This window comes from Chiloscyllium plagiosum, unplaced genomic scaffold (genome assembly GCF_037043375.1).
Source record: "Chiloscyllium plagiosum isolate Xiang-an unplaced genomic scaffold, Cpla_swu_hap1 HiC_scaffold_20, whole genome shotgun sequence".
NCBI lineage: Eukaryota > Metazoa > Chordata > Chondrichthyes > Orectolobiformes > Hemiscylliidae > Chiloscyllium > Chiloscyllium plagiosum.
In genome coordinates this window covers 11877124-11890716 of record NW_028270158.1, presented here as the reverse complement: position 1 = coordinate 11890716, position 13593 = coordinate 11877124, and the positions used below count along the sequence as shown (strand labels likewise).

The following is a 13593-nucleotide window of genomic DNA, read 5'->3' as shown; positions in this document are numbered from 1 at the left end:
TCACTGAGATGCAGTTGCTAACAGCGACAGAATAATGGAAAATCTTCAGAAGAGATCTCAGAGTCAGCTGAGAAATTGTTAGGTATTTGAAGCCTTGTAAGGTTTTCCAAACTACTTCACTGAGAGACATCTAGAGAATGCTGCCTTCAGCTTCAAGCTCTGACTCTCGTAGCCTGAAAAGGAGAGTGAGTGCTACACCCTTGCAAATTTCCCTAGGAACTGCCCAGAGTTTCTAAGTGCGTGCTGAAAAAGCACCAGTTATCTCAATCCAGAGGCTGCGGCGAGGTGATAGCTGGAGAAAGTGAGGATTGCAGATGCTGGTGATCAGAGTCAAGAGTGTGGTGCTGGAAAAGCACAGCTGGTCAGGCAGCATCTGAAGAGCAGGAGAATTGACGTTTCGGGCAACATCAGGAAACATAGATCCATTAGTATGAGTTTGCTCAACAATTAAAGCAACAAAATTCTGTCTTGCTCAACTTGTTGGAGACACTGAATTGATCATAGTTTCATTCAAACTCTTGGCTATCCAGTTCTAAATAATCAGATGATAAATTCTTTGCAACCCAGTAATTTCCAAATGTCCATTTTCTAATTCCCGTAATCTGTAAATATATATGCATTCCCAACAAATGTGCTGTGTTAGGTTTTACCTGCACAAAGAAAACATTGCACCTTCAATTCCTTCTGCTCAGAATAACTTGGGTAGCTGGTGTGAGAAATTGAAGAGTTTCCATCTTAAAGACAGGGAGCTTTTGTACCCTTCCAGCTCTTCGCTAGTTAGATTGATAGCTTTGGAAGAGTTGACAGTGCCATTGAAGAAAAATTGCATGGATGTATCAGTATAAAATAGGCATTTCTTTTAAAATAAGAATTGAATATTAGAAGAGAATAGAAACTAAATGGAGTTTGTCCACAAGGAGAGAGGAAAACAGAGATTGAATTTCTTTGAACCATACCTGCTTCAGAGGGTCATTGACTGAATTTGTACAGTTAGACAATAGACAATAGGTGCAGGAGTAGGCCATTCTGCCCTTCGAGCCTGCACCACCATTCAATATGATCATGGCTGATCATCCGTAATCAGTATCCTGTTCCTGCCTTATCTCCATAACCCTTGATTCCGCTATCCTTGAGAGCTCTATCCAACTCTTTCTTAAATGAATCCAGAGACTGGGCCTCCACTGCCCTCTGGGGCAGAGCATTTCACACAGCTACCACTCTCCGTGTGAAGAAGTTTCTCATCTCTGTCCTAAATGGTCTACCCTATATTTTTAAGCTGTGTCCTCTGGTTTGGCACTCACCCATCAGCGGAAACATGTTTCCTGCCTCCAGAGTGTCCAATCCTTTAATAATCTTATATGTCTCAATCAGATCCTCTCTCAGTCTTCTGAACTCAAGGGTATACAAGCCCAGTCGCTCCAGTCTTTCAGCGTAAGGTAGTCCCGCCATTCCAGGAATTGACCTCGTGAACCTACGCTGCACTCCCTCAATAGTCAGAATGTCTTTCCTCAAATTTGGAGACCAGAACTGCACACAGTACTCCAGGTGTGGTCTCACTAGGGCTCTGTACAGTTGCAGAAGAACCTCTTTGCTTCTGTACTCAATCCCTCTTGTTATGAAGGCCAGCATGCTATTAGCCGCCATCACTACCTGCTGTACCTGCATGCTTACCTTCATTGACTGGTATACAAGAACACCCAGATCTCTCTGTACTGCCCCTTTACCTAAATTGATTCCATTTAGGTAGTAATCTGCCTTCCTGTTCTTGCCACCAAAGTGGATAACCATACATTTATCCACATTAAACTGCATCTGCCATGCATCTGACCACTCATCTAACCTGTCCAGGACACCCTGTAATCTCCTAACATCCTCCTCACATTTCACCCTGCCACCCAGCTTAGTATCATCAGCAAATTTGCTAATGTTATTACTAATGCCATCTTCTATATCATTAATATATATTGTAAAAAGCTGTGGTCCCAGCACTGATCCCTGCGGTACCCCACTGGTCACTGCCTGCCATTCCGAAATGGAGCCGTTTATCACTACTCTTTGTTTCCTGTCAGCCAACCAACTTTCAATCCAAGTTAGTACTTTGCCCCCAATACCATGCGCCCTAATTTTGTTCACTAACCTCCTACGTGTGACTTTATCAAAAGCTTTCTGAAAGTCCAGGTACACTACATCTACTGGATCTCCCTTGTCCATCTTCAGAGGGACATTAGTTATGTTGGTCATGGTCAGATGTTGCATGGTTTAGGATACAGGGATGAAAAATAATCATTTTCTTCCTCTTTTCAAGCCAGTCATGCATGTAGCTGTTGAATTGGTGGTTTCAAAGGAGAAGCCAATTTAGTATAGACCAAAGATCAATTGCTGTATACTTGACATGCACAACTCAAAAAAAGCCACTGTAATTTAACTGGAAGTCATGTGCTTGTTTGCACTTTATTTTAACAGCAATGATGTCTGTGGAAACAATTTAATAATGTGGATGCCAACCTGTGGTTTCTGATGTCATTTCAGACATCAGATTCAGAGTGCCAAAAGCAGAAGCACTTATTTCTGATATCAGTCATTGATTGCAAACTGTGCATCAGCTTCTGACTATTGCATTTAAACTCCAAATTTCCTACTGGAGGGAATAGAATTGCAGCCACGTGTTGAGAGTTATTCCAAGTAACTCCACTCCACTGCGGCCGCACTTGGAGTATTGTGTACAGTTCTGGTCACCGCATTATAAGAACAATGTGGAAGCTTTGGAAAGGGTGCAGAGGAGATTTACTAGGATGTTGCCTGGTATGGAGGGAAGGTCTTACGAGGAAAGGCCGAGGGACTTGAGGCTGTTTTCATTAGAGAGAAGAAGGTTGAGAGGTGACTTAATAGAGATATATAAGATAATCAGAGGGTTAGATAGGGTGGAAGGGCGAGCCTTTTTCTAAGAATGGTGACAGCGAGCACAAGGGGCATAGCTTTAAATTGAGGGGTGATAGATATAGGACAGATGTCAGAGGTAGTTTCTTTACTCAGAGAGTAGTAAGGGTATGGAATGCTTTGCCTGCAATGGTAGTAGATTCACCAACTTTAAGTACATTTATGTCATCATTGGACAAGCATATGAATGTACATGGAGTGGTGTAGGTTAGATGGCCTTCAGTTTGGTATGACAAGTCGGCGCAACATCGAGGGCCAAAGGGCCTGTACTGCGCTGCAATGCTCTATGTTCTATATTATGCTGAATTCAGTATTGTTGCAATACCTCTCTTTTATGAACCCTCTGCTGAAATGAACTTGTGAAGGGACTGTTTGTCTTCGTTTGATACAGATTGCTGAGCTGCTTCACGTTCATTGCTATCACAAGATATTTATCTCTCCAATTGGCATATTTTATTTGACCCATTCAGAAGGATCCCCAACCTATCTGTACTGTCCATTTCTTAAATGAATCTGAGTTTTCTGCCTTCACTATTTACGGAATTCTGAGGATGAATCTTAAATTTGGCTGAAGAAAAACATACATGTGCTGGTCCTTCATTAATCTTCAATTAGTGTTTAGTTATGTCTACTCACTATTTTGGGGGATCAGTTAGCTCAGTTGGCTGGATGGTTGGTTTTCAATGCAGAGTGAAGCCAACAAAGTAGGTTCAGTTCCTGCACTAGTTAAGATTACCATGAAGGATTCTCCTTCTGAACCTCTCCCTTGCTCTTTACCCTCAGGTTAAACCACCACGAATCGTCCCTCTCTAATGAGAGAGCAACCCCTATGAAGGGGAATATATTGACTTTACTTTTACCTTACTCACTATTTTGAAGTAATTTTCCAAATTTATCTGTTCCTATACTATTTATTATATTATTTACCTTTAAGGCCACTTCTTAGATTCCTCTTTTTAGGGTTGAACCACCCTTATTTCTCTCTTTTTTTTCCTCATCAACCCATCCCATTGACACTATCGATCAGCCTGAAGACACTCTAGTCTGAACTGAGTGGAATGGTGATTTCTTGAAGGTCCCTTGATGGTCTCACTTTATTCAAGATGTCCTCTGACCAGGGCACTGTACAAAATGTTTGCTTTGTATCTACAACACGGCCATGTGTTCAACATAATGATCTTCATTGAAGTGAACTTAAAATGTCTGCTTAGTGAGATGTGCCTCATGATAGAGGTCACATGACTACAGCAGAACAGGAGACATAGGAGCAGAAATTAGGTCATTTAGCCCGTCGAGTCTGCTATGCCATTCTAACATGGCTGATAAGTTTCTCAACCCCATTCTCCTGCTTTCTTCCTGTAATCCTTAATTCCCTTGATATTAAAAAACCTATCTATCTAAAATGACAGGATAGTTGTTATGGGGGGCCTTAACTTACCAAATATTGTTTGGAATCACTAGAGTTCAAGTACTTTAGATGGGTCAGTTTTTGTCCAATGTGTGCAGGAGGGTTTCCTGACACAGTATGTAGACAGGTCAACAAGAGGCAAAGCCACATTAGATTTGGTACTGGATAATGAACCAGGCCAGGTGTTAGATTTGGAGGTAGTTGGAGCACTTTGGTGATAGTGACCACAATTTGGTTCCATTTACTTTAGCAATAGGAAGGGATAGGTATATACTGCAGGGCAAGAGTTATAGCGGGGGAAAAGCAATTACAATGCAATTAGGTAAGGTTGGATGGGGAACGAAACTGCAGGAAATGGGCACATTTGAAATGAGCTTGTTCAAGGAACAGCTACTGCATGTCCTTGATAAGTATGTACCTGTCAAGCAGGGAGGAAGTGGTCAAGCGAGGGAACCATGATTTACTAAAGAAGTTGAATCTCTTGTCAAGCAGAAAAGGAGATTTATGTAAAGATCAGATGTGAAGGTTCAGTTAGAGCAGTTGAGAGTTCTAAGTTAGCCAGGAAGGACCTAAGGAAAGAGCTAAGAAGAGCAAGGAGGGGACATGAGAAGTCTTTGGCAGGTATGATCAAGGAAAACCCTAAAGCTTTCTATGTCAGAAATAAAAGAATGACTAGAGTAAGATTAGAATCAGTCAAGGGTAATAATGGGAAGTTGTGCATGGTGTCCAAGGAGATAAGAGAGGCACTAAATGAATATTTTTCGACAATATTCACACTGGAAAAAGGCAATGTTGCTGAGGAGAATAGTGAGATACAGGCTACTAGACTAGATGGGATTGAGGTTCATGAGGAGGAGGTGTGAGCAATTCTGGAAAGTGTGAAAATAGGTAAGTCCCCTGGGCCAGATGGGATTTATCGTAGGATTCTCTGGGAAGCTAGGGAGGAGATTGCAGAACCTTTGGCTTTAATCTTCGTGTTGTCATTGTCTACAGGAATAATGCCAGAAGACTGGAGGATAGCAAATGTTGTCCCCTTGTTCAAAGAGGGGAATAGAGACAACCCTGGAAATTATAGACCAGTGAGCCTTACTTCGGTTGTGGGTAAAGTGTTGGAAAGGGTTATAAGAGATAGGATTTATAATCATCTAGAAAGGAATAATTTGATTAGGGAATAATCAACACTGTTTTGTGAAGAGTAGGTTGTGCCTCACAAATCTTACTGTGTTCTTTGAGAAGATGACCAAATAGGTGGATGAGGATAAAGTGGTTGATGTGGTGTATATGGATTTCACTAAAGTGTTTGATCAAGTTCCCCACAGTAGGCTGTCGCACAAAATACGGAGGAATGTGATTAAGGGCAATTTAGCGGTTTGGATCAGAAATTGGCTAGCCGAAAGTAGACAGAGGGTGGTGGTTGATGGGAGATGTTCATTCTGGAGTTCAGTTACTAGTGGTGTACCACAAAGATGTGTTTTGGGACCACTTCTGTTTGTCATTTTTATAAATGACCTGGATGAGGGCATAGAATCATGGGTTAATAAATTTTCAGATGATACTAAAGTGGATACTATGGTGGAGTTGTGGATAGTGCCGAAGGATGTTGCAGGTTACAGAGAGACATAGATAGGCTGCAAAGAGGTGGCAAATGGAGTTTAATGTTTAGAGCAATTTTATATTCTTGTCTTCAAAGGTAAAATGATCTTAAGCCCAGATCAACTTTGGTGATAGAATAATAACATTTTTTGTTCCCTCTTGCCACTGTAAAATAGAATATAATTTGATCTAGCACAAGCAGTATTAAACGTGAACGTTTGCATTAATATTCTGGTAATATTCCTTTTCTAAAAGTTTTTTTTCCCCATTTCACCTTGTACCATAATTGAGACAGCATGGGCTCTACTTGCAGGCACCTTAGGAGTTATCCACTGAAGCTGTGTGAGAGAGATATTCAAGGGTGATTGTTTCACTAATGTCTCACTGCCTTAACAGTAAGAAAGCACCCGGGCTCTGCCTCACACATATTAGCAATCCTGTGATTTCAGGTTGGAAACACAGGTCTGCGAGGAATCAGGGTTATGGGCCTTAACTACATTCAAGAGATTTTATGCTTTGAGGCATGGAAATCAGCTGACAGAATGATTTTTAGTTTGCCATCCTCATTTGTTGGTATTAATAAAGTTTTTCTTCTTTTAGGTTTAATCAAGCAGTTCTTACGAGATGTGGACTGGGGTGAAGTAGATTATCTGATTGTTGATACACCACCTGGTACCTCTGATGAACATCTTTCCATTGTACAGTACCTGAGCGCCACACAAGTCGATGGAGCTGTGATCATTACCACTCCACAGGTAGGCTGCATTATGAAAACAGAACACCCCCAGTGTTGTCAAGCCTCCAGGAGTTAAAGATTAAAATTAAAGTTTTTTCTTAGTAGTGGAGACAGGGTGGTAAAGACTTTAGGCCTGGTGGGGTGGTTGGTAGTGAGAGTTGGTGATGCAATGAAACCTTCAGGAATTTCACCACTTAATATTCATATTGTTTTATATTGTTTTGAAGCAATTGCTTTATATTAATCGACTTTGGAGACTTTGGGTCTAACTGACACTCTGCCCATTACCGTGTGTGTTGTAAAGCATATCCAATTCAAATGCATCTGAATTCTGCATATTTGGCTCAATTCAAACAAGCATGTAATTCATGTTGAAAAGCTTCCTGACACAGAAAAGCCTCATGCATTACAATGCATATATCCAGCCATCATGTGCACTCTCCATCCATCACAACACGTGGTCTTCTCCTATCACATTACAGAGCCCATCCCATATGGAGTATGCCCTCTCCTGCAAGAGGCAATGAAGAATTTTAAAAAGTCTTCACTGAGAGTGAAGAAATCAAGAACATTCCCTTCTCATGCAGTCATAACTTGCCCAGAAAGATACTAAGGTCATGGTTGGATGTTTCTGCAATCTTGAGATTTTTGTTGGAAAAAGCTGGTTAAACCATTGGTCTCCTTCCAGATGTCTGTATAATCAGAGGTTTAAACTGGCAATTTAAAGTATATCATACAACTGCTGAACAATTTACCTCTGGCACTAAACGCTGCCAAACTTACTGAGCTTCTCCAGCATCCTCTGTGTTCACTTCACCACTATTCCAGTTAATCAGAAAGCCCAGTTTGTGGGCCAGCTCATAAGATTAGTGGATTGGTCATTGCTTAGGGAGCTTAGAGTTCTTACCTTTGAATTGGCTTTCAAACACGAGAAACCTTCTTTCAGCACCACAGACTGATCTGACTGTGGGTTTAAAAATGTTTAGTGTAAGCTGAGTAAGCCGGATTTAGTTCCTTTTCTTGGGTTTTCGGTGAAAAGTACTCACAGCAAATGCTCCAAAATGTGTTGTCCAGACACCAAACTGTAACATTTATAATATGGAATTTTAGAAAGAAACTGAATCAGAAACTGGCACTTTCCACTTAGGGCTACATAATCTCCATTTTGGACATATTTATGAAGAAAGTATACTTGTGGTAGTGCATTGGAACCTGAGATAATGTAAGTAGACCATTTTGAGGTTTATAAATATTCAAGCAGTGCAAATTCTGCAACTTTCCAATCTTGAAGTGGAAAGATCTTTCGCTGCCCTTGAATTGAGCCTGTGTAATCTCCGCAGAGTTCTTAAAATTCTGAATTGTTCTTAAGAAATGCTTAGACATTTTTGGGAAAACATCTTTGTTTTCAAAGTACCACATGTGGTACTTTGAAATCTGATGGAAGGGATGTTGAATTGATTTGGTGTTATTATTAAATGCCTTTAAAAGTTAATTTCTAATCTGCTATTGATACTCACAACTGTAAATTTTACTTTGATCCTATAATAGGAAGTGTCGCTACAGGATGTGAGAAAGGAAATTAACTTCTGTCGGAAAGTGAATTTGCCTATAATTGGGGTTGTAGAAAATATGAGTGGCTTTGTGTGTCCAAAGTGCCAGGTGAGATGTTTCATTCTGAATGAAATTATTTTAAAATTGTAAGCCAGTTTCAGCCTCTTATCCCTGTTCTAGCTCTTGATGTATTAAACCACAATCTTGAAGAGGACCAAGCAGCTTGCTCTCAGGCTTATTGCAGATGTTCCTTTCAAAATAAATGTTTTCTAAACTAACATAGGCCAGGTTCTGTCACTCTTTCCCCTCTGATGTAGGAATTGCTTGCTTTCCCATGGAAGCACTGGGTATGACTGCGTGTTGAAGGAAATCATGTTGTCAATGGCTTTTAACCCTAATGGTGTTTTGTTGGTCACCATACATTGAGATAAAACCAAGCAAGGTAGTAGCTCACTAGCGCATGCGGCCTTATAAGTTTCAAAATGAATTTGTCATATGCACATTTGTTCCAACAGTATTTGTGAGGAGAACTGTGAAAACTCTAACAAACCCACCTATTAGTCATATACAATAATGTTCAGAGGAATAGGGAGGGACAGAAAGTAGAACTTCCAGTGAAAATGTGGCTGTGTTTAGATTAGTTTTGTGTTAATGTAGGAGCTTAGTGAGTAGCCATCAATGCATATGACCATATCACTTCAGAAAGTGCAGTAAAGGCCTCTGGGATGGGAACTGTGAAAGATTGGCTTTCACTGGACTGAGTTGCCAAAGAATGTAGGATAAATTGAGTCTTGAATAGGTCTTACATTCCTCTAGTCTTTCTTGTTTTCAAATTATTGGCATAGAATATAATTACTTCTATATTTTGCACATTTACAGCATGAATCTCAGATTTTTCCACCAACTACAGGAGGTGCCATGAAGATGTGTAAAGATTTAAGCATTCCCTTCCTTGGTAAAGTGCCCTTGGATCCTAGGATAGGTATGTCCTACAGACTGCTAAAGAACAAGCCTGATTGTCCAAAGCTAAATAAGAACCTTTGGAAGTTAATACTGTTATACTGACTTTACTAACTGATGTACTTAGAGTCATAGAGATGTACAGCATGGAAACAGACCCTTCGGTTCAACTTGTCCACGCCGACCAGATATCCCAAACCAATCTAGTACCACCTGCCAGCACCCGGTCCATGTCCCTCCAAACCCTTCCTATTCATATACCCATCCAAATGCCTCTTAAATGTTGTAATTGTACCAGCCTCCACCACATCGTCTGGCAGCTCATTCCATACACTTACCACCCTCTGCGTGAAAAAGTTGCCCCTTAGGTCTCTCTTATATCTTTCCCCTCTCACCCTAAACCTATGCCATCTAGTTCTGGACTCCCCGATCCCAGGGAAAAGACTTTGTCTATTTATCCTATCCATGCCCCTCATAATTTTGTAAACCTCTATAAGGTCACCCCTCAGCCTCCGACGCTCCAGGGAAAACAGCCCCAGCCTGTTCAACCTCTCCCTATAGCTCAAATCCTCCAACCCTGGAAACATCCTTGTAAATCTTTTCTGAACCCTTTCAAGCTTCACAACATCTTTCCGATAGGAAGGAGCCCAGAATTGCACGCAATATTCCAACAGTGGTCTAACCAATGTCCTGTACAGCCACAACATGACCTCCCAACTCCTGTACTCAATACTCTGACCAATAAAGGAAAGCATACCAAACGCCTTCTTCACTATCCTATCTACCTGCAACTCCACTTTCAAGGAGCTATGAACCTGCACTCCAAGGTCTCTTTGTTCAGCAACACTCCCTAGGACTTTCCCATTAAGTGTATAAGTCCTGCTAAGATTTGCTTTCCCAAAATGCAGCACCTCGCATTTATCTGAATTAAACTCCATCTGCCATGAAACCAGTCTGAGATCTCTATCTAGAGGTTGCCTGTATTTAAAAATTATGTCAAAGACAAAGCCATGAACTATGGTCAGTCCACTGAACTTTATTCACCAAACAACAAACTGACATTTCTAATTCGATTTGGGTGTGTGTGGTGAGGTGAGTAGCCCTGCATAGATGAGACACCAGCCTTATACAGCAACTTTCAATAGTGAGCTTTTGATCCTGGAGACTGATACTGATCAAGCATCATCAGATTTATGTGTTAAATATGGTTTCCCATCATTTTCTATGGGCAATTAGTGAGAGGCAGTAACTGTTCACCTTGCCAACATATTCATATTCCATGAATGATTACTTTTTAAAATACACTGGAACAAAGCTTTTGAGGATTTTTATCCTCAGCATAACTGAACATTGAACAGCTACATATAGGATAGGTCCATTATATTGCTCCACCATTGATGACATTGTCTTAATCAGTAACGTTGGAAATCCTTCCCTAAACCACTGAAAGGATGCATAATAGGTGTTGGAACTGATTAAACGGTCTGAACCGAGGGGTTTGGAAAGAGGGTTAAGTAACTTCCTTGTGTTCAGCATTACAATGTAAATAAAGTAACATGTTAGTTATACTGTCACAGTTCATAATGACTATTTAGTAAAACTTGAAATTGGTGAAATTCTTCTGAAGTTTATGCCGCATGAAATTTTTGATTTAATTAATACCTTTTTATTTTATTTTTGTTAAAGGAAAGAGTTGTGATGAAGGCAAGTCATTTTTGACAGAAATTCCAGGTTCTTCTGCAACTGTTGTCTACAAGGATATCATTCATCGTAAGTAATACCTACTTTCAGAATAGCTCTACAGGCTTATATTTGGTCTTAGAATTCATCAGCTGCATGAAAGTAATGTCATTTGAATGGATCAGGTTCAATTTAGATTTTATCTCCAAGCTGATTTTTGATATAGCCTTTTCTGAAAGGAGTGATTATAGTGGCTAAATTTGGTTTAATGTTCTTAATGTTTATCCAAGCGCATTGGATAAGCTCTAAGAACTAGATGAGCATTTGTCTGGCAATGCTTTTTATACAGAAATCTGTTCAAAAAGGACCAAGAATGGAATGGAACTGTGTGCAAGCTTTGACTGGGTGAAAATCCCTTCTGGATGTTCATTTTAAAAAAATAATCAAGAAGGGTTAGAAATATGTTTACAGCAAACTCCACAACAGCTGCACCAGTTCACTAAATACAATCGCCTTTCCTGAAGTGAAGTGACAAATGATAAAGCATTCAAGCCTAGATTTTCCTGAGTTTGTATCAGGGGTTCCTTACCAATTTCCAGCACATGGTGGAAAATCACAGGCAATCCAAGACCCCCACTAAACCTTGAAACGGTCCTGGATGTTGCTCACATAGAAAAGGTAACTACTTTTTAGGACTGTCATGGTGCCTCAGTGGTTAGCAGTGCTGCCTCACAGTGCCAGGAACCCAGGTTCAATTCCATTCTCTGGTGACGGTCAGTATGGGGTTCCTGCAGATGCTCCGGTTTCCTCCCATAGATGTACTGGTTAGGTGGATTTGTATGTTAAATTACCCCGTAGTGTCCAGGGATGTGCAAACTGGGTGGATTAGCCATGGGAAATGTGGGGTTACAGACATAGGGTAGGCTTGGAATGGATGGGATGCTCCTTGGATGATCAGTGCAGATTTGATAGAGTCCACATATTGCAGAAAGAGGCCATTTAGTCTATGATTCTACTTGTAGTGAAGTACAAGATATGTTGAATGCTTTAAATTTGTAATTAATGAAAGAAATTGCTTCCTAAACAGGAATCCAAGAACACTGTGCCACTCATCAATCTGATGTAGAAGCAACCGCCTAATGTATCAAAAGATTTTCTGCAATCTGCTGAGCGAATTTGGCCAGTGGAGGAAACCACAGCTGAAGCTGAATTTACTCTGACTGCATATTTTCAGTTTTCATTCGTAATCTCTGAACTTCAAGATAATTCTTTGCTATCTTGGCTCTACTGCTATACTCAGTGAAGCTCTCATTTTAGATTTGTTTAAATTACTTTAATGGAATAGAATGATGGACATAAGGATTTCTAATAAAGAGTCTTTTTATATTTGTTGCACTGCCAGTGGAGAAAGACATTTTTGATTGAGTGGTCTAATCATGATGCAAAGGGGAGTTAAATATAGAATTATTTCCCTTATTTAGCCATACCCTAGTGTATAGTGGGGGGAACCAGTGAAGGAAAAAGCAAATTGTACTCAGGGCTGCCCAGATATAATGCCCTTTCAGGAAACAGCAATAGAATCACCATACCAAGCCTTTGACTCAGCGAGCAGGAACTCTATACTCAAATACAACACAGAATTTTACTCCTCTGCTTTCTGCTGGGTTTTGTGACGATGTGTTGAGAGAAAAAGTTACATGATAGCTACCTTCTAGCTACAATGTGTTATCTTCACATTTAAATCTGCATTTCAGCTCTCCGTCACCAGTAATTTTTGATATTGCTGCTGAGTCTCTGATTGTGAATTATATATTTAAACAACTCCTCAAGAGCTAATTTGAACCCCAAAGGAAGACTCTGGTCTCCTTCAATCTCCTCCAATAAAAGCCAAATTACTCATTTGATTATAGTGGCTTTTTTGTTTCCAAACTGACAACATCCTTTTAGAAAATTGTTAATACTATTTGGAGTTTTCTTCAGATGTCAATGCTAAATACTGTTTACTTGATTAATGCAATTTTGATACCTCAAGTCAAAGCAGTTCCACGTGATAAATCTGTGTTAGTATGATGTGGAAATAATTGTGTTAATAATGATTAAAAGCTTCACTTTTATCGCTGTCCTCACTATTTTCAGTTACTTTCACTTTGTCCAAATGTTGAGTCAATTAGGCTAAAGCCCAAATCTTTGATTTTGTGTACTGTTTGTGTTTAGATTAGATGATTAGCCAGTCTGCAATCTGACGGATTAAGTGGATCCCAAAATCTGTGCTCCATCCTGCAAGATACACGACAAAGTTGGATTCTCAGTTTTGTTAAAATGTTGTAAGATCATAATAGTAATCGTGTAAATTAATGTAATGTACATTGAACTTGTATGTTGACACTTTAATAAACCTGACCTCAGAGGTGAGAAAGGCACTGTGCTTTCAGAACAAAGTGTTTTTCAAAATTTACAACATAAATAAAATATCTTTAGCTTACATATCTACTCTTGGCATTGGCATAATTATCACTTGCAGTCCCATTCAGAACATATGCATTGTGGCTACTACAGACGATTTAGAAACAAATCCATCTGGTTGATGCAGTAGATTAATCTCCATGGTACCAAACAAAACTTATTTGAAGGACTTCTGTTTCTTGTCATTGCTGTTCCAATGTGTCTGGTGTGGAAAGAAATAGCAAAAATGATTAGACCCTTTGTGATGAGTTTTAATTGACTCATT

The 13593-nt window shown here is 39.9% G+C and overlaps 2 protein-coding genes across 5 annotated transcripts in view; one reads left to right on the top strand and one right to left on the bottom strand.

Annotated features, from left to right (window-relative positions):
* Nucleotides 1–13349, top strand: part of nubp1 (nucleotide binding protein 1 (MinD homolog, E. coli)) — a 104762-nt gene extending 91413 nt beyond the window's left edge. The window contains exons 7-11 of one of the 2 annotated variants that reach the window (XM_043712012.2): nucleotides 6539–6693; nucleotides 8223–8333; nucleotides 9105–9207; nucleotides 10872–10955; nucleotides 11953–13349. In XM_043712012.2, coding sequence (XP_043567947.1) covers nucleotides 6539–6693; nucleotides 8223–8333; nucleotides 9105–9207; nucleotides 10872–10955; nucleotides 11953–12005 — 506 coding nt within the window. In that variant the 3' untranslated portion in view covers nucleotides 12006–13349. The remainder of the gene's footprint in view (nucleotides 1–6538; nucleotides 6694–8222; nucleotides 8334–9104; nucleotides 9208–10871; nucleotides 10956–11952) is intronic. The other variant, XM_043712013.2, reaches the window with a different exon arrangement.
* Nucleotides 13232–13593, bottom strand: part of LOC122560851 (Golgi apparatus membrane protein TVP23 homolog A-like) — a 58213-nt gene continuing 57851 nt past the window's right edge. For all 3 annotated transcript variants that reach the window (XM_043712018.2, XM_043712017.2, XM_043712015.2), the window contains one exon: nucleotides 13232–13530. In XM_043712018.2, the coding sequence (XP_043567953.1) occupies nucleotides 13486–13530 (45 nt within the window). In that variant the 3' untranslated portion in view covers nucleotides 13232–13485. The remainder of the gene's footprint in view (nucleotides 13531–13593) is intronic.